The sequence below is a fragment of the Microtus ochrogaster genome, linkage group LG4 (genome assembly GCF_000317375.1).
Source record: "Microtus ochrogaster isolate Prairie Vole_2 linkage group LG4, MicOch1.0, whole genome shotgun sequence".
NCBI lineage: Eukaryota > Metazoa > Chordata > Mammalia > Rodentia > Cricetidae > Microtus > Microtus ochrogaster.
Genome location: NC_022030.1, coordinates 23,912,392 through 23,932,693, shown reverse-complemented (window position 1 = coordinate 23,932,693; position 20,302 = coordinate 23,912,392). Strand labels below are relative to the sequence as shown.

The 20,302-nt window shown below is 46.6% G+C and overlaps 1 protein-coding gene across 1 annotated transcript in view; it reads right to left on the bottom strand.

Annotated features, from left to right (window-relative positions):
- Nucleotides 1-7,355: 7,355 nt before the first annotated feature.
- Rab31 (RAB31, member RAS oncogene family) overlaps nt 7,356-20,302 on the bottom strand; it is a 123,210-nt gene continuing 110,263 nt past the window's right edge. The window contains exon 7 of the mRNA XM_005361329.3: nt 7,356-10,106. Within this exon, the coding sequence (XP_005361386.1) occupies nt 10,009-10,106 (98 nt within the window). The 3' untranslated portion in view covers nt 7,356-10,008. The remainder of the gene's footprint in view (nt 10,107-20,302) is intronic.

Sequence of the window (20,302 nt, the reverse complement as noted above, 5' to 3'; positions counted from 1 at the left end):
TCCTAGGTATGGTGGAGGAGAGAGTTTATTATAGCTATGAGGGAGAACATAGTCAGAGGCAGGACATCTGGGTGAGTCCAAGAGTGAACGTGACCTCGAGCCAGCCATGTGAGGAGACAGGGAGGGGGGAGAGAACCAGGAGATCAAGAAGCCAAAAGGGTAAAAAGTAGCACATAGCCAAAATGACTGGATTCTATAGGGAAGAGCTGCTAGGGGAAGGGCACCCCAGGCCAGAGGTTTAGGGTAGGGGGTGGAGCATCCCTGTCTGAGTTAGGGTTCTGCTGCTGCTACAAACACCATGATCAAAAAGCAACTTGGGGAGGAAAGGGTTTATTTTGCTCACACTTCCACATCACTGTTCATCACTGAAGGAAGTCAGGACAGGAACTCAAGCAGGGCAGGAACCTGGAGGCAGGAGCTGATGCAGAGGCCACGAAGGGGAGCTGCTTACTGGCTTTATCCCTATGCCTTGCTCAAGCTGCTTTCTTATAACACCCAGGACCACCAGCTAAGGGATGACTCCACTCACCACGGGCTGGGCCCTCCCCCATCAATCACTAATTAAGAAAACAGTATACAGCTGGATCTCATGGGAGCATTTTCTCAACTGAGATTCCCTCCTCTCTGATGACTCTAGTTAGTCAAGCTGACATAAGACTAGCTAACATAACTGACTCCTTGTCGACCTGACACACAATCACATCACTATTAAGTCACAAGCCTTCCTTTCTTATTGGTCCCCAAGAGCTAACATTAAAAACAAAAATTACTTTATAAGTTCCCACAATCTCTGCAAATTCAAACACATTAAAATTTTAGTCTCTTTAAAATATCCAACCTCTCTAAAAAGCCAAAATCCCTTTTAAAAGCTCAAAGTCTTTCAGCTGCAGGCTCCTGTAAAAAGCTGGGCGGCGGTGGCGCACGCCTTTAATCCCAGCATTCAAGAGGCAGAGGCAGGAAGATCTCTGAGTTCGAGGCCAGCCTGGTCTACAAGAGCTAGTTCCAGGACAGGCTCCAAAGCTACAGGAAAACCCTGTCTCAAAAAAAAAAATAAGCAAACAAATAAACAAAAAAGCCTCAAAATTAAATGAAATACCTTCAAGAGAAAAGAACCAGGGCACTGTCACAATCCGAACCAAGCAAAGCCAAACTCCAGTGGTGTAAATAACTCAGTGTCCAATTACCTGGGCTCCAGTAAACCATCTTCTGGGCTCCTCCAAGGGGCTTGTATCACCTCTCCAGCTCCGCCCTCTGCAGCACACACAGCTGCTTGTCTTCTAGGCTCCAGCTGGCTACACTCCACTGCTGCTGCTGTTCTTGGTGGTCATCCAGGGTGCTGGCATCTCCAAAAGGCTGGGGTCTTCTGCTGCAATTGGTGTGCACCTTCACCAACAGCCTCTCATAGGCTCTCTTCATGATGTCAAGCCTCAACTTCTCTGAATTGTAGAAAGGCCACTTGTTGGTTCCTGGCTGCTCAGCCCCAGAATAATCACACAGAAACTATATTATTTAAATCATTGCTTGGCCCATTAGCTCTAGCTTCTTAGTGGCTAACACTTACATATTAATTTAACCCATCTCTATTAATCTGTGTATCACCATGTGGCAGTGGCTTACCAGGAAAAGTTCTGTCGGGCTCCGGAGGGGCTACATGGCTTCTCTCTGACTCTACTGCCTTCTTCCTCCCAGCATTCAGTTTAGTTTTCCCCACCCACCTCTGTTCTGCCCTGCTCTGCTATAGGCTCAAAGCAGTTTCTTTATTCACCAGTGCTAATCACAGCATACAGGGGGGATTCCTACATCACTGAATGACTACTTCAGCTGCCACTGAGGCTGTAACCTTCACCAGTGGCCTCTTACAGTGCCAGGCCTCAGCTGTTCACCATGGTCCCTTCATGTCATCAAAACCAGTGCCACCCTGGTGACTTTTACACTACTAAGTTCCCTGCCAGCACGAGGTACAACTTTGGCCGCCTCTGGAGCACAGCTTCTGTGTGCTGACTCTGAAGAAACGCTTCCCCAAAGATTTCAACCCAACAATGCTGGTCTGTTCTTAAGCACCACCAGATTCTCTGCTCCAGTAGGACTAGAATTGGGTAACCCAGGATTGCAAAGGCTTTGCTTTAGTACTTCTGTATCTTGTTAGTAACAGCTGATTCTTCCGCCTCAGCTGACCAGAATGACAGAATCTTAAGTCAAAATAGCAAATGGCCCTGATAGAGTCTGTAAACTTCCCTCTGAAATGTCACAAGCCAGGCCAGCGTCCTCTGTATTGCTCTCAGATGCTTATCTGCTCATTATCTTATTAGCTCCCACAGAACATCCTATTGAGCTCTCAATACTCAGTGGTTTTTCTTGTCCAAAGGTCCAAAGTCTTTCCACAATTCTCCCCAAAACATGGTCATGTCTGTCATAGCAATACCCCATCCTGGTACCAACTTGCCTTAGTTAGGTTCCTACTACTGTAATAACACACTATGACCAAAAAACAAGCCTGGGAGGAAAGGATTTATTTGCCTTATTGCTGTTCATCGTCAAAGGAAATCAGAATAGGAATTCTAACATGGCAGGAACCTGGAGGCAGGGGCTGATGCAGAGGCCATAGGCTGAGCCTTCCCCCACCAATCACTAATTAAGAAAACGTCCTACATCCAGATCTAATGGAGCCATTTCCTCAGTTGAGGCTCCCTCCTTTCAGATAACTTTAGTTTGTGTCAAGTTGACATAAGACTAGCCAGAACATCACACTGAGGGGTGCTGGGAGAACCTGGGGCCAGGCCCACTTTGATATGTTAAATAGACCCTATCAGATTTGTCCTTCAAAGACACTCTCCCGGTGACCTGGTTTTTCTAAGCAGACTAGACCTTCCAGCTTCCACCTAATCCTGTTCAAAGTCTGAACCCATCAGTGGACCAAGAACCTGGTTAGGTGAGAGCCTGAACATCCACAAACACAGCCAGAGGTGCGTCTTACCAGTCTCCAAGATATCTAATGCAATCAAGTTGACTCAAGATTAACTATCAGGAGAGGTTTACAGAAGATAACTGCATTTAAGCAGGAAGATTGCCTAATCCAGCAAAAGACAATGGAAGGGGGCAGTGGACTAGAGGAAGCCATGGAGCCCAAAACACAGAAGCCAGAAACAGGGAGCATCCAGGAGGGAAGTAGAGAGAGTGAGGCTGGAGAAGCCAACATTAGTTAAGTTTCTAAAAGTCTTTGACAGTTAAGAATGAGGAAACCAAGTGGCTGGAGGACCAAGATTCATTTTTCATAACTTTGTGAGTACAAAAGGAAGAGGGGGCAGAGGAGACACGCTACAGCTGATCAAAATAAGCAAAGACGCAAGTGGAGGAGCAAAACAAACTCCATTTTGAGGAATAATTCCATTTTAGACAGGACCTAACTAGGAGGATGAATGCAGCCCAGCAAAGTCATAGATGTTCCCAAGAAACTGTGCCAGCCCTGGTCAGAGTGACCCACCAGGGTACCCAAACAACATCTCTTTACAACTGCCTGCTTCAAACGTCCTTGGAGGTATCTGATTAAGGGCTGTTTTGAAATTCCTCTATACCCCAACCAACAAATTCAAAAGCTATATCCTTTTACCCAATCCTGGAAGGCCAAGGCTTGTGCCACCCCGCCTTGCCGTTTTTCCCTTGAGAATCCCCTTACCTTAAAGCCTCAGGGCCGTCTTCCCCCACTTGCTGCGTCCGTGTGACAGATTACAGCCCAAGTTAGCTAACTTGTAATCAATAAACCCCAGTGTGTTTGCATCGGATACCGGCTCTGTGGTGGTCTTGTTTGGAGGTCCCATGATGCGGGCATAATATAAGCACATGTGTAGAGTAACAGGATGGGGAGCGGTGTGAAGGAAGTGTCAGATGAAGTATGAAACCTCTGGGATGGGCCTTGGAAACAAGTTAGGAGTTTTCAAGCAGATAGAAAGACTGGGTGTTTGTAAATCTGGGGAGAACATGAGCTGAAGCAGAGAAAGGTCATCCAGGCTCACGGGCAGAGACCAGCTTGAGCACTGGGTTTTCAGCAGTTCAGGGCCCTATACCCTACAAAGTCTAGATTGCTGACCCCAGGTGCGTGAGTTACTTCCAAGGCATGGAAGACCTTCACTGAGGGCTGAGCAATGGCTTCTGCATTAAAATCAAGGTCAAGGGAAACACAGTCACATTCTGGAAGAATCAGACCAGCAATTTGAGATTAGCTGCTGGTGAGTCAAACCAGCCAGTCCCTTTTAATAGGGCAATTCTGCTCTTCCAGCCAGAGTAGATTAACCCTTAGCTCCCCAGGCAAAGGCTGTCCTCCTGAGATGTGAGAACGAGTTTCAAAATAGGATAGGTCTTAGCATAGATACGGCTCGCCCTACTTTCTCCCTGTGTGAAGCTGAGAATGTCGCTCAGGCTCTCCAGGATCTGTTCTTACAAATGAGGTCGACAGGGCTGAGGATATAGCTGAGCAGGGGACTTCTTAGACTGTGCAAGGCCCTGGGTTCAATCCCCAGCAGAGAAAGAGAAGAAAATGTCTTACACGTTAGAACTGTGCACTTTTCTCAGATGTGTGTGTGTCTGTGTGTGTGTGTGTGAACAAATTGAGATAGTATGTGAAAGTAGCTCCTGGAAACTTGTCAATGAGAAAGGATTTCATTTTCTGCCGTTCCTTCTTTTCTTCCCCTAGAAGAAAGAGGGTAGGGAAAGGAAGAAACAATGGCAGCTAAGATTTGACCTCTAGCCCACTTCCCCGTCTATGGTCTTGGGCAATCTCGCTTTGAGCATCATTCCCCTTCAGTGGAGAATGCAGATAACATCAATCTCAAGAAAAGTGTGAAACAGTGGCCTCTTCGCTCACTGGAAGATTATCGGTTTTGCATTCTTGCCTGCTTCCATGGCCACCAGCACTTCTTTCTGTGGGGTGACACCCTGTGGTCCCAGGCGGGTGGCACCATGAGGGGTATGAGCTTTGTTTTCCATGGGAGAAAGCAGCCTTTGGGTTTTCCTGGAAACCCTGGCCTCAAGAAAGGCATTTGTTCCCTTAGTCTCTGGGGTACCATCTTGGGGGGGGGGCACAGCTGAGAGTACATTATGTCTTGGGGGATGGATGTTTCCAGGATCTAGAGTTTTGTTTGAATTTCACAAAACTAATGTGAGGGAGAGTCCTGTAGTCAAACACAGCATTGTGTCTGCAGATAAATGGCGAAACGTTTGGAGAAACAAGGATTATGAAGTGTTCCATCAGTTTGGGTCTAGTTTTGGTGTTAAGTGGGCCTATAGCAAGCTTGGGGACAGTCTTTCCATTGGGACACTATCTGGGTCCCAGAAGTAAGATGACATATTGACTTCACCCAACAGGAAACTCTGGGAGCTCAATCTACTAGGGATTCCACCACCCACAAATCACAGAGTGGGCAGCTGCATTCAGAGGGTCGACATGAAGTCTCTCAGTCTCTACATTACATTGGCTCCCAAGATAGGGGATGAGAACAAAAGGATGTGGCAACTAAGAAGTCAGGAGAAGAGAACCGTCCTCGGCAAGCTTTTGTTCGCTGTCGTAACTCATTATTTACTTCATGTCATTTTGATATTAGCTCCTGGCTTGTCATATTGTCCCTGTTTTACAGGAGAAACTGAGGCCCGGAGATACTAAGTGCCTTGCTCGTCTAAGAATCAGAAGTGGAATAGATCCCTAGAATCTTAGTTCCTACACCAAAGTGAGAGTATCTCTAAGTCAAGGTGTCTTGTCTACAGTTGGGATTTCTGTTCAGTCCTGATACTCTTGGTTTGCTTGTCTTTAAGCTTCCTGTCTCTTCCTTGTAAGCTTGGTGACTGCATGGCTTGGTGGTGGCATGGCAGACTAGTTCAGCATTTGATTCACAAGAGCCTTCAATAAATCCTTATTGGAAAAGTGAGTGGATGGACAGATGGGTTTCTGTGGGTGAAGAGATGCATGGGTGTCTAGGTAGATGGTTGTATGTATGCAGAGATGGATGGATGGATTGCTGTGGGTATAGAGATGCATGGGTGTCTAGGTAGATGGTTGTATGTATGCAGAGATGGATGGATGGATTGCTGTGGGTATAGAGATGCATGGGTGTCTAGGTAGATGGTTGTATGTATGCAGAGATGGATGGATGGATTGCTGTGGGTATAGAGATGCATGGGTGTCTAGGTAGATTATATGTATGCATGGATGAATAGACCAATACCGGAGAAATATAGAAGCTAACAAAACACATGCCTTGAATTTACCAAATGCTATCACTTTATCATCTTTGCTCCAGATTTATCTGCTTATTTATCTAATTATTGAGATTAAGACAGACATACATATCTCACTATGTAGTCCCAACTGGCCTGGAACTCACTACGTAGACCAGGCGGGAAATAAACCCAGAGATCTACCTGCCTTTCTTTCGCCAGTGCTAGAATTAAAGAAGTATGCTACCATGCCGGGTATTGGCTTCAGATTTTCAGACAAAATGAAAACTGCTGATAGTTAAGTGCCTTTTGTTTACCTCTGACCTGATTTGGTGTTACCTACTTCACAAGTTGACGTTTTTCCTTCTTCTGCTTCTATTTCCATCCATACACCAATAGTCATTATTATTCCCCTGTGGTGGTTTGAATAGGTATTACGCCATAGACTCCTGTGTTTGAATGTTTGGCCCATAGGGAGTAGCGCTATTAGGGGGTGTGGCCTTGTTGGAATAGGTGTGGCCTTGTTGGTGGAAGTGTGTCATTGTGGGGGCGGGTTTTGCTCAAGCTACACACAGTGTGACACACAGCCTCTTCCTGGGGCTTGTGGATCAGGACATAGAACTCTAGTTACCTCTCCAGCTCCCTGCCTCCCTGCTTCCTGTCATGATGATAACAGACTAAACCTCTGAATGGTAAGCCAAGCCCCAATTACATGTTTTCCTTTATAAGAGTTGCCTTGGTCATGGTGTCTCTTTGCAGCCATAGAAACCCTAACTCAGACAACCCCAGTTGTCTTCACTCATGCATCCAGGGTCACGGTTCCATTTCCCAAACTCTGCAGCGTACACCCACCCAGGACTATTCCACAGAGTCCTGTGAGTGGCTCGCTTGGGGCAGTGAAGCCCTGCACTCCACACTCTCCTCAGGGATCCATGGTGATACATTATAGCTAATGCATCCAACCTAGCCTGCAGCCTTCATCATGTGACCATGCCTTATTTATGTTTCCTCAGTGGATGATAATCAGCTATTGCCAGAAGGGCTTCAGTGAATATTCTTCCCCAGGTCTTCACAGGCTTACATGTTTCTTTTTATTCTGAATTGACTTTTAGATAATCATCTCACTGGTTGCAATAAGAAAAAGATACTCAGTAAAACTTAAAATATTTATTAGTACGAATCATACAGATGGGTTAAAACCAAAAGCAACTGATAGAAATGAGCACGGGGAGAAGCTTTACCACAGAACAGAGGATATGACGCAAAGGTCCTAGGTGTCTGAGGAGGGATCGTCTACGTGTAAAACCTGGGTCCAGCCCAAGTGGAAACCCTTCACCAAAACACCAGGAAGGGTGACAGTCCTTATACGGCGTGACTGCCGGGTCACTGGGTGTCCCAACGACGGTGAAAGGCATGATCAGGTCTAAACACAGCCAGAGCTCTTGGCCGATGCTGGCTTCGTACTCTCTGCCCTGAACACCACCACAGAGCGGCAAGGAGGAATGCCTATACAGACAATGGTCCTTAGCGGCAGAGGAAACATTTCCATCCTCCAACCCTCCCTCGGGAAAGAACAGGATTCCCACTGGGCACAGCCCTTACTATTGGCTAGGTTGCAGGTTAGTCTGCAAGGCAACATCATATTCAGTACCCTAATGTACCATTTTTTTTAACTAAAAAATGGCAAGTCAATTCTGTACCTATACAAAACATTTGCACGACTCTACTGCTGTCCTTAGGGGTTTCTACGGAGAAAGCGTCCCTCACTTACAGACACAAGGTCATGAGCCAACCCAGCCACTCTGAAATGGATTAAGTGTAGGTGTAGCCAACATCCATCATATTTACACATATACAAACCTGCCACGTGGGAGAGGAAAGAAAACGAGGTTTGGGAAGGAAATTTTGGGAACGGTGATAAGGATCCTAGATCCTGTGTCTGAAGCAATTGTAGGTCTTTGCATATGTTTTTATGATTAAAGGTTATCTGTTAAAACAACCCAAAAGGATTCCCAGGCCAAGGGGAGAAAGGCACCAAAGGCCACAGCATCTACCTGCAGAGAAGGCCCAAGATGGTTAGGAATGTTTGTGTGCCCAAGTGCCACATGCTCACTTTGTTGGTGGCGGTGACACATAGGTATACTTAGCGTCTGCCTAGCTTTGACATCAGTGGCTCTGCAGCCTGGGAAGAGCGAGGTTTCATTCTCTTATATGCTTCTCCAGTATACTCAGGGTGGCTCACGGTCAAAGTGAAGCCCAGTCAGACTGCAAAGCCACTCCTAAGTCATGACATTCTCTTCTGGGAACAGTACCATCTCCGCTTGGAAATCTAGACAATCAACTAGACAAATGCAAGCTCCCAGGAAAAGATTCCCTAACACAGGGGAAGGTTCAAACACAAGCTTAATACTACCTGGAGAGAGGCTGTTTCAGTTCCAATTCTATTTTTTGCTTGTTTGTTTGTTTCACCTGCAGCGATTGGAGTAATGTCTTTGTCAGCACATAGAATTCTGTCAGCCAGTGATGTTGGCAACACGGGACAGGCACTGACAGTCCTTGAGAAGGCCCTGTCATGGCATACAGGAGCCATCTGCTAACAGTGCTTGAGATGCCTGTCACGGGACACTGCGGGACACTCTTGAATCAAGACAAGGAGTTTTCTATCCTCCCTATTCTATAATTCAATTAGCTCCCAAGTTGGGAGACGCAGGAGGGACATACATGGAAGTCCACATCCTGGAGCTGACAACCACGGCCTGTAATTGGAACCTGGCTCTGTCTGCTTGCTGGCCTTTCTCTCCAAGATGGCAAAGTTTAAAGTATTTCTTCTGATTTTATACTTTTTGGGGGTCCAGAATTTTAAGGTGGTAACATTCCTCTGGCCGATTTGCTATAACCCACGATTAGCTGCTATTAATAGAAGTTTGCCCTACAATTTAGACTCAACATCCTCTGATTAGCTTTTTCCCTTAGACGTGACACCATGGCATAGGCTCCTAGTAAAACAATGCTCCGTGAATTAATCATCTCCAGGAGGAGACGCTCATTGCAGCGGAGAGGATGCAGGCTGGGTGGTACCCTGGATGCTATTTATATCCTCCACCTACCACTGCTTACATACCAAGTACTTAACTCTTTTAAACAGGGCCCCCCCATCCCCAAAATCATATGTCACATTCTAGTCTGATTCGGGTATTCCTTAGAAGGATGTTCATCAATTACATGAAAAGGGACATGGATAGTAGTTTCTATTACTTTTGTCTCTTTTGCGGAAGACCAGTTCCCAGTTTAAATGATGGTCCAGCTGTGCTTCTGATTTCCCTCAGAAAACTAATAAAGGCTTGGCTCCTAAAGCCAGCTAAAAGTGAACCTTCTGTATTGCCTTTGCCTTTTGGTGGACTGGCCAGTGAAGGCCCTGGCCCTGGAGAAGTCACTGGACTCTGACTAGGTGACATGGGAAGTCAGAGGAGAACAGCACGGCAACGTTTGTGAACAAATCTAAAGATTTCTAGTATTTCTTTAACAAAAAATGCCAACTATACCTATGACCTACTAAGTAAACCCCGCCGTGCGCATTTCCGAAACCAAAGGCCATGTTGCGGCAGTACGGTGAGTTTTCCAGAGTTTTCTATAATCTCTTCTCAGGGAACTTCCCTGCTCAGCTTTCTGCAGGTCTCCCAGCATGCAATGCTGCTCGCTCTCCCACAGGCAGCTAGTCCCGAGGGCAGGGTCCTTCTGTGCGCACTGGACACTGGAGAGGGCTCTGGCTTCTTCCTTCGTGCTCCACGGGCCACGGCCCTTGGGTCAGCAGCACCGGCGGCTGGTTTGCAAGGCCTGGGTCCCGAGCTTGATCCCTCCGCTGTTTCCATTTTCATGGGGATCCAAGGGTGGAATCTGGCGGCCTGCGGATAAAAAGGAAGCTGAAATTGAAGTTCTCTTATTTTAAAAGGTGGTCCTGTTCGGGTGAAGGAACTAGCAGCACTTGGGGGAGGGGCTACTTCTTTCCTCTTTTCCTTCCTGGTCTCTTTTTCCCTCCCTTCCTCCCTCCCCCCACCCCACTCCTCTCTTCTCCCCTTCTTTTCTTTCCAGTTCTTCTACATGACGTCACATTCACGTTTAAAAGGCGAAGGAAATTACCAGCAGTTTCAGGGCCAGGCAAACATCCCAGGAACAGGAGAAGGAATTCACCCGCTCTGCAAATCAACCCGTTCCCTCAACCACTCAGGGCCCGTAACCTTCCCATGGAGCCGCCCTGCTTTGAGGCCTGGACTTAGTAACAGCAGCGAGCATCTGCCTGTCCTTTCTGCCTCCCACAAAGAGAAAGGGGCTGGGAGCTGCAGTCTTTATAGACCTACCACCAGCCGGCTCGCCGCTCACCAGCCGGCTCATTAGCCAGAAGGCCCCAGAGACGCATTTCCCAGGATGCACTGCTTGAATGTCATACACAAGCAACCTTATTTTAATAACCTCATTGAATTTTAACTTTTGTAAATAAACACAAAGTAACAAAAAACCAAAGGAAAAGAGAATAACAACAGCAAACCGGCTGGGTTCTTTTGAATGGACTGTGCTGATCTGATGGTCTCTGTGGTTGTACATGTGACACAGGCGGGACACCAAGCGTGTGGATGAACTTCACCTCGGCAGAGCTGCTTTTCTAACACACAGGGAAACCTAGAAACAGCCTGCGCAGGCAGCTCGCCGCTTTGATCCTTCCCAGCAAGTCTTATAACATGCGCTGTCATCCCCACGTTCTGTGACTTTGCTGAAGGCTATGTCAAAACCAAACGGTGCTTCTTACTATAACCCACGCATGCATTTTCCGGGGATCCGCAGCACTGTGTTCTTCCTTTCCCATCGTCTCTTTTTCTTTCTCTCTCTCTCATTTTTCTATTCGTTGTAAAAAAAAAAAAAAAAAAAAGGACACTAGTTCTAAAATGGAAGATTAAAACACACAAACACACAAGTGGTTGAAGGGGAAATTGTTTCCAAAGAAAAAAAGACTCTTGCTTTTGCTTTTATTTTTATGGCAAACATATGCTCCCTAGACCAAGGGCAGAGCCAGAAGACCCAAAGGCAGAAGGCCCTTAGCATAAGAGGTGAGGTGTGATTTCAGAGGCTTTATTTTCAGAGTGCGTTGTGCAGACAGAGGGATGTAGATGTTCAATAAAAACTCAAGCACAGACGTAAACCCTGTCTGTGCATCCGACTCAAGGTTAACAGCAGAAATGCCCGTGTGATGCAGACAGAAGTAGAATTCTCAACATCTACGGCCACGTCTGCTATCTTGCATGGCCAATGAGCTACACAAAACTTTTGTAGGCTATTCTCAAAGAGTTCAGCAGAAACAATAGGATCTTCAGTATTGCACTTCCCTCTTCAAGACATGTCCCCATTCCTAGTCACGATCGAAAGCAAACTAAAAATAAAATTTAAAAAATGTCCTTTTTGATCTCTGTGAGTTCGAGACCAGCCTGGTCTACAGAGCTAGTGCCAGGACAGGCTCCAAAGCCACAGAGAAACCCTGTCTCGAAAAAAAAAATGTCCTTTTTATTTACTACTTAGCACCCGCTCTAAGGATCCTGCCAATAAAATACTGCCTGTTCCTCAAGCCAGTCATGTGTTCAGAGGCCCAACGGTGTCAAGCTACACCATTACTTAAATAAATAATGTTTCATAAGTATTTTAAGCTTTTGCATCTGAATTTTTTGGATGAGACTGACTAATACAAATCGGTTGACTTAAAAGATATGAACTATTTACTGATGAATATGGGGTATTAAAATGTTAGCATGTGAGCCAGGCAGTGTTGGCACACGTCTTTTAGTCCCAGCACTAGGGAGGCAGAGGCAGACACATCTCTGTTGCGTTTGAGGCCCTCGGTCTACAGAGCGAGTGAGTTCCAGGACAGCCAAAGCTACCCAAAGAAACCCTGTCTTGAAAAGCCAACAACAAAAACAAAAAATTAGCATTTGTGACAACGACAACCATGTCCAACAGACACTTTCCTGCTGTCTCCTGTGAACACCAATAGCAGCTACACTGCGCTCGCCTTTCAGGCCCCCTCCTCGGGACTCCATCATGCCCTCTACGTGAAGGGCCTCCAACCGAGATAAAGCACATACGTGTGATGCTTATTATAGTAATATAGGAAGAGCGGAAACCTAGAAACAGAGTGCCCACCGTGAGCACACCAGGAGCGACGGGTGCCCGTCCGTCCACACCGCCACCCTTCCTCCACCTTTCCGGCTCTCACCTTTTCCCCAGGAGACAGCAGGCGTTGGCGCTGTATGTGCAAACAGCCTCCTTGCCTGCCTGTGCTCAAAACCGTTGGCAACGCTTTCAAACCAGTTGCCAAACGTGGCTGCTGAGAGCTGCCAGATTCTTTGGCCATTCATAATATCTGGAGCCTTGTGAGAATTAGATACAATGGCCCTCCTGTGAGAGCGCAGAGCCAAGTCCCGAAGGCACCCACTGAAGTTCCTGGGTGCCTGTGTGCAAGGTCAAAGAACTGCACCAAGGACGCACAGTCAGTCACAGAAGCAAGAGAGTTTGTTAAGAAAGATAAAGAGACTTTGGGGAATGAGATAGCGAGCTGGGAGAACGCGTAGGCGGAAAAGCACTGGGCCACTAGGCTCCGAACACTTCGGACAGGCCTGGGCTTTTCTCCCTCTGGCTGCTTGTAGTCTGGGTGAGGGAGGGTTTTCAGCCTTTTTAAATTGTTGTTGTTGACTACATTCTCTCCTTACACTACTTCTGTTGCCACACCTCCTTAATCCACAGAAGTTAGGCTTCAAGACCAGGCCCCCAGCAGTCAGAGACCAGGCCCCCAGCGGTCAGCTGAAACCGTAGAGAACACCGAACACTTAGCTCCCTCCCTCTCCTAACCACGTACACTGAGGACTCACCTGCAAAGTAGATATATTAAGAGATTTATAAAGCAACAAGTCATAAATCAGAACAATTATAACAGCAGGTTGTATTGGAAGTTAAAACGTGAATCCCTTTTCTGGGATTTCCATTTAGCGGTGCATTCAGGCTATGGTTGCTACTGACACCATGGATGAGAGAGAGCGGCTATGTTTCTCAAAGGCAAAGTCAGTTTCTTCAGACTTCATTTTTATCTTTGGGTAGAAAGCATTTTGAGGTTTGTGAATCAGTGCAATGAGCCTGGACCAGTTATATAAAATCCGTGAGCAATTCTCCCCTCCGCTATGAGAAACACGTGCGACAGTAAACTTGACAACTCCTATACACTATATACGGCTGTTACGACAGGCATGGGATGCCGGAAACCCGTGGGAATTCCCTGCAGTAGCAGGCTCCAGCCAGAGCTCAGTGGTCTTTGCATGGGAAGAAATGCCTAGGGTCCATGGCCAGGAGGCATGGTTGAGTCTCGAGGTTCAGTCAGAAGGGAATCCTATTGATTTGGAGACCACTCTGCTTGGGAGCATCACATAGTTCCAACCTCAAACAGGGTGGCGCTGAGGAGCATCCACTTTAAAGTGAGACAGAGAACTGAATCCCAGCAACGAGCCAAGCAGCCTTCAAGAGCTAAGCAAACACCACTGTGGAAACACCACAGTGCCAACTCCCGTGTTGTGCTCTCAGGCATTCAGGACTTGCTGGGTAAATGTTCCCAAACAAAAGAATGGTTCTGGAAAGTGGCCACGGCATTCTGCACCAAGGAGACTCCCTGCACCAAGGAGATGACTCCCTGGACCACAGTTCACGGGATTTATTTACCTGGACACGGAAGTGAGCTAAAACACACAGATGACATCTACACAGGCTCAGACTGTCCTCTGAAAGTTTCTCCTCCTGTAGAGTGCCCTCCGAGGGTGCAACCTCCCCAACAAGCTGTTCTTGAACACGAACCCTAGGCCGGTGTGTTTATTCTAATACGGTTTGGGTTGTGTAAGATTCTCTTGGGAAGGAGTTAAAAAGACTTTTTTTCCTCCTAGTTTTCCTGAAAGTCGACAGTCCAGGAGAAAAACATGTTTTACAAACACTTCCTTTGGAATGCAAAATGTGGAAATGAATTCCAAGCCTCTGAGTTTAGGCCAGCTCGGCTAGGGCAGCTGCACTAAGACACATGAAGAATGGAGCAGTGTGTTCCCTACAGCTGCTCTTACTGATAAGCCCCACTTCTGCACGCTCTAGCTCCTGCTGCAGTTCTGCCATCGGCCCCTCCTTTAACTCCATCCTCCGATGGCTCGGGTCTCTTTCCTTCCGTGTCAAGTGTGTCTAGATGTTGCTATGTAACTGTCGCTGATCTTGATTCTCTGAATCATCCAGACTGGTGCTTGATCAGGCTTGCTAGGGCTCGGCAGGACTTAAGTCTTGATAATGGCCTGGAAGCTTCTGCTTTGGGAGAGGTGGTCTTTCTGGAACACTGCTGTAGCTCACAGGTGACCAGGGGTCACTCCTAGCAATTGTTGTCTGGTTACTATAACAGAGATGATACTAGAAGACCTTTTTGTTTAGTTTCAATTTTGAGGCAGGGTCTCTTTGTAGCCCTGACTGTACTGGAACTATGTAGCTCAGTCTAACCACAAACTCAGAGATCCATCTGCCTCTTCGGAAGAGCTGGGCTCAAAGGCGTGCACCACTCACTCCCCCACCAACTTGATACACCATGTTTTGGGAATACCCATGGGAGGCCTGCCCTTTTCTAAATAGAAAGGAGAAGTGGATGGGGCGGGGGCAGAGAAGAGGTGCAGGGAGAAAGGAGAGGAGGGAAGAGAAACTGCAGTCAGGATGCTAAATAAATAAATAATAAAAGGTAAACTTTCACCATTAGGATAAAAAAAATCTGAGGTGAGGCATGAGTTTGGATTCTACAAAGGAGCAGAAGGGACGAGGAGGCAGATTCTACACTTGGTGAGGAAAACCTCAGAAAGCTCAGGTCCAGGATTCTGAGAGCTACACTAAGGGCCGTTGAGAAAAGTGGGAAGGAAAGAGGCAGAGAGAGCCGTGAGGAAAACCCAGGCAAGACCTGACAACTGAGCAGGAAAGAGAATGTTAAAGGAGAGATCCCCAAACCCGGCAGTTAAGGTAAAGCTAGGGAGCCAGGTAAGGATGTAGCTCAAGGGTAGAGGGCTTGCCTAGAATGGCTACAAAATAAACATTAGCCACAAAAACACACTGTGTTTAAATATGTCCTAACAATATTTAATACATCTTGGTTTGAAAAAAGAAACATTTTTAAAAATGCCTAGGGAACCAAAGTCTCGGCCATGCTACAAAACAAGAGGGAGGAAGAGCCTGTTCCCATTGGCTACCAACCTAAGGACTTCAACAGCAATCACTGTCAGAGTCCAGTGGGAGTGACTTCAATAGGAAGACTTTTGCTATGAAAAAATGAAAAGCCCCCTTCCCCTTTCCTTCCCGAAACTGATACTTTTTCTAAAACCATTTTCTGGTTTACAGAGAAAATTGAGAAATTTAGCTCTTGCGTATCTGTCTTCTTCACCCAGCTCCTGTTGTTGATGTCTTGCCTTAGTATAAAATGCCAGTTCCAACTGATGAGCTAATATTAACCCACTATTGCTAACTACAGCCCACAGTTTTCGCATAGGGTTCTCTCCGTCATACATCCTGTGGGTTTTGATAAATGTTCAATGATATGCTTCCCAGCATCAAATTGTCTTACTGCCCCCCAAAAAAAATCCCCATGCCTTATTCCCTCCCTGTCCTGATTTTTGTCAACTTGACCCATGCTAAAGGAGTCTGGGAAGAAGGGCTCTCAACTGAGAAGATGCCCCATAAGATTGGCCTGTAGGCAAACCTATGAGCGTTTAGTGATTGATGATCCATATGCCAGAGCCCCGCCTACTGTGCAGAGTGCTATCCCTGTGCAGGTGGCCTTGAGGTGTATAAGAAAGAAAACCAAGCAAGGCAGGAGGAGCAAGCCAATAAGCAGCATTCCTCCAGGCCTCTGCATCCATTTCTGCCTTCAGTCTCCTCCCTTAAGCTCCTGTCCGGACTTCCCTTCACACCAGACCGTAGAGCGTGAAATCAACCCTTTCCTCTCCTGCCTGTTTTAGGTCATGGTGTTGATCACAGCAACAAAAACCTAACGAGGACACTCCCTCAGCCTGACAACTACTGAATTGGCCTATTTACCTAACAATAATTAAATTCAAAATATTTACAGATGAGAGTAGTGTTTGAGACTCCCTTTAAGGCAGTATAGGGTGGGGAGAGTAGAGACAGGGCGTGTTGGTTGTTTATGTGTTCATGATGACTCAGTTGACTTGTCTTCTGTAAGTTTGACATTTTCTATAAGAAAGTCATTTCCCAAAGTTGCCCCAGAATGCGCTGTTACAAAGTAGCCACAGTTAGCAATTTAACAGGCAACCTTACAAGAGAGAGAGTCTTGGAAGAATGCACTATTTATTATATTTTATACAGTTTGATTTTATGAAATCAGAATTGTATATGCAGTACTCTCTAGCGTTTATTTCACGATGTGTCTTTTTAGGTCAGGAACAAGAGTCGCATCATTTTAAAGCACTGGTTTATATTAGTGTGCCATGATTTGAGAGGTAAAAAAAAAAAAAAAAAACCAAACTATTTCTCAACTTCAGGGCAGTTTCAGTCATTTCCTGTTTTCTCCTAGTGTGGATAATATTACAAGAAAACTGCTGTACAAAGTCAGGAGCCAGGGACAGCCAGACTTAAAGCTGGGAGCATGTGACTCCATGTACTGGCCTCCTACTCTCTGGCTGTGAGACACAGCAAGTCACAAGATGGAGTCCTCACAGTAACGGAGGGATGGCACAGTGCCCACCTCGTGGTGAATGGAACACCGGCAAGTTACCGCACATGTTGGCCGTTCCAGGCAAGGAACAAGAGCCCCACACATGAGAAGCACCACTATAGCTGGTCCCTGTATCTGTCCGTTCCTCAGGTTTTGATTCGTGGTTGGTTGCACTGTCCATCCAAACCACAGTTAGGCCTCTGATGGCGGTGTCTGTAGTGAACACACAGACTCTTGTCGTTAGTCCATAAACAACCCGGTGTCACAACTATTTATAGAGCATTGACCATGGTTGGGATAAGTAATCCAGAGAAGAGGGGGCACATGGGGGATGTGTGCTCACACACAAATGCCACAGCAGTTCAGATAGGGACGCAAGCATCTGTGGATTTTGTCCCCGAGGGTCCTCCAGCTAAACCCCATAGACACGAGGGTCAACGACACTGTGCTTCGTACAGCCGAGAATCCCTTAGAACTGTTGGGGTGAGAGTTTCCAGTAACAGTGTCTTCTCTGCTGAATTAACTTTTTTGATGATAAAGAAGGGACTGTCCTTGGCTTTATCTTCACTGACAGCTTGCTGTGCTGTTACAAAAATTTCAAAGGTTTTGTTTTTCTTCCAAATTTCTTTAACATACTCTAAACCAAAAAACTACCAGAGAATTACAAAACCCAGTGGACGTACAATAGCCGGCATGCCGTGTAACAATGATTGCAGAACAAGATCCGTTCCTATCTTTCCTGCTTTCTAATCCCCAGCCAGGGCTGCTTTCATCTTAAGTTGATTGTGCTTTAAGAACAAGCACACAAGTGGCTGGTTAGATATCAGCAGGCTTGAAAGGACATTGAGGATGGACCCCACCCCCCCCCCCAACCTTAAAGTACCCAGATCAGAAAGCCCAGGAACTGAAACCGCAGGACTCTGTTTGCTGGTCAAAGGGATAGGATCTGAGTCATAGCATGTGGCCCTGGGTGGGGACGCGCCCTTCTGAGATTAACAAACAGTGGAGGTTCCTGGTAAAGAGCAAGGACACACCGTGGTCCTCTCTTCTAAGAGTTAATTCAGATGGACTTGTCAATCACCTGGATTGACAGGAAAATGCCCCCTTAGGAGAAGCGGTCTGTTCTAGAGGATTAGAAATGGTCAAAAGGGCTGGGTGGTGGTGGTTCAAGCTTTTAATCCCAGCACTTGGGGGGCAGAGGTGGGAGGGTCTCTATGAAGTCTACACATAGAAACCCCGTCTCAGAAAAAGAAGGAAAGAAAGAAAGAAAGAAAGAAAGAAAGAAAGAAAGAGAGAGAGAGAGAGAGAGAGAGAAAGGGAGGGAGGAAAGAAGGAAGGAAGAAAGGAAGGAAGGAAGGAAGGAAGGAAGGAAAAAGAAAGAAAGGAAAAAATGGTAAAAAGCCTGTCTAAATACAGATTGACACAATTGACTCTTTGGCCATTCTTGTCTGTTCAAAATGCCCCATGTCACCAACTAATAAAGGCTGCCCATCCTCCATACTACGCTCTGCAGCTCACCTGAGTGCTCTCCACTGAGTTCCCAGGGGACCAGAGAATCTAAGGGAGGTCAGAGGGGGATCCTGGTGACACATTCAAAACCAAAGCATTTCTCATTTGTTCTTATACCAACAAGAAATACCCCCAAAAAAGAAGCCAAAGTCCAATGCCCTCAAAATCTACAGGGTATTTTTCAGGAGAAAAAATTATAGCGCCATGACAAAAAAGTGCCTAATGGAAGAGGGGATTTATTTGGGCTCCTGGTTCCAGAGGGAGAGAGTCCAGAGTGGTGGGGGAGGTGTGGGAGCAGGAGGCTAGAGCAAGAAGCCGAGAGAGATCACACCTCCAGACACAAACACAAAGCAGAGAGAGCAAAGATGAAGTAGGGGTGAAGCCCGCTGCCAGTGACATACCTCCTCCAGCGTGGCTCCACCTCCCACCTTGGGCATAACCTCCTCAACAGGACCACCAACTGGGGATCAAAAGCTCAGACTTATGAGCCTGTGGGGGACACAGCTCATTCAATCCACCACACTGCCCCCTTCTAAAATTATTTTCCCAAGGCTAAGTGAAGATCATGGCTTCATCTAAGAAGAGGAAAGTCTCCTCAGGCTGCTAGAGCCAGCAGCGTTGAGTAGTTTCCCTCCGCGGTTAAGACCTCCACTGAGCTCCTGTCTCCTCTGTCCTAAATTCATTGATCATCCCAGCTGACTGAGCATTGCCTAGACGTTCCTTCTCCTAAGGAGGAAGGTGTTTGCAATGTTAACTTGCTTAAAACATGAGTGCACTGGGACTTTCCATTGCATTGGGAATATCACATCCTTTCTTCATTGCAAGGCCCGTCTCTAGCTCCCATTGCCCACTGCTGCCCCCAGCTGATCCCACACATCCGTTTCTATTTCTAGGACTTAACTACCACTGTCCCGGGTTAATCTTCTTCAGAGCATGTATTGGGTCCCCCCTTTTCAGCTTCAGATTAACTGTGTCCTTAGGGAGGCATTCTTCGCCAGCCTCCAGTCCCTACCTGTCAGTCTTACCATCACCCTTGGTTTCCCAGCACTGCCATCAGTGTCTGCTGCTCACCACGAGGTCTGGCAGGACTGCAAGTTCATAAAAGCGTACACTGTGTACTTTCTGAATAGACAAAACAAGAGATCCTAGACGTGTCCAATTCGTTGGTGTCATTCAAACTTAAGTCACCGCAGAAAAGTAATTACATTTTTTTTTTTGATCTGGTGAGTCCATGAAAATGTTATTTTCTAGAACATTCTGAGATGAGGTCGAGATCTAAACTCAAACTGTGAGTTTAGCTCTATATCGTTGGCTTGTGTCAGCTCCATGAAGAATGTGGAAAGAAACTGCTGCTGGAGACCTTCCACATTGATATAGCCATTTGGAGAATCACGCGGAGATGGAACACACACGTCAAGACTCTGAAAGAGACCATGAATAAGCTCACGTGCAAGGCTAGGGAGAACTAGGATGGATGAAAGGTTCGTGGAGGGAGAATCTAATGGAAGGAGAAGGAAGGGCCTCCTCTGTGGCCCAGGGTCAGCAACTGATAAGAAGGGGAGCCGAAGTCCCAGCCCCTCAACCCTGGGTTTCTTCCCACATCTAGAGAGAGCATTGTGCAGTGCCCCTGGAAGGCATCCACATCTGTTATTGTAGGTTTTTAACACTGCAAAAAGCTGAGCAGCAACAAAGTAATCTTTGTGTTTTCTTATATCGATTTTTTTTTTAAATCAAGTGTACAATTATTTTCTTAGCCAAGAAAAAAATATGAGCAGCCCCTGGGTAAATGTGCAGCAGAGAAAGAACCCGACACAGCAGCGTCAA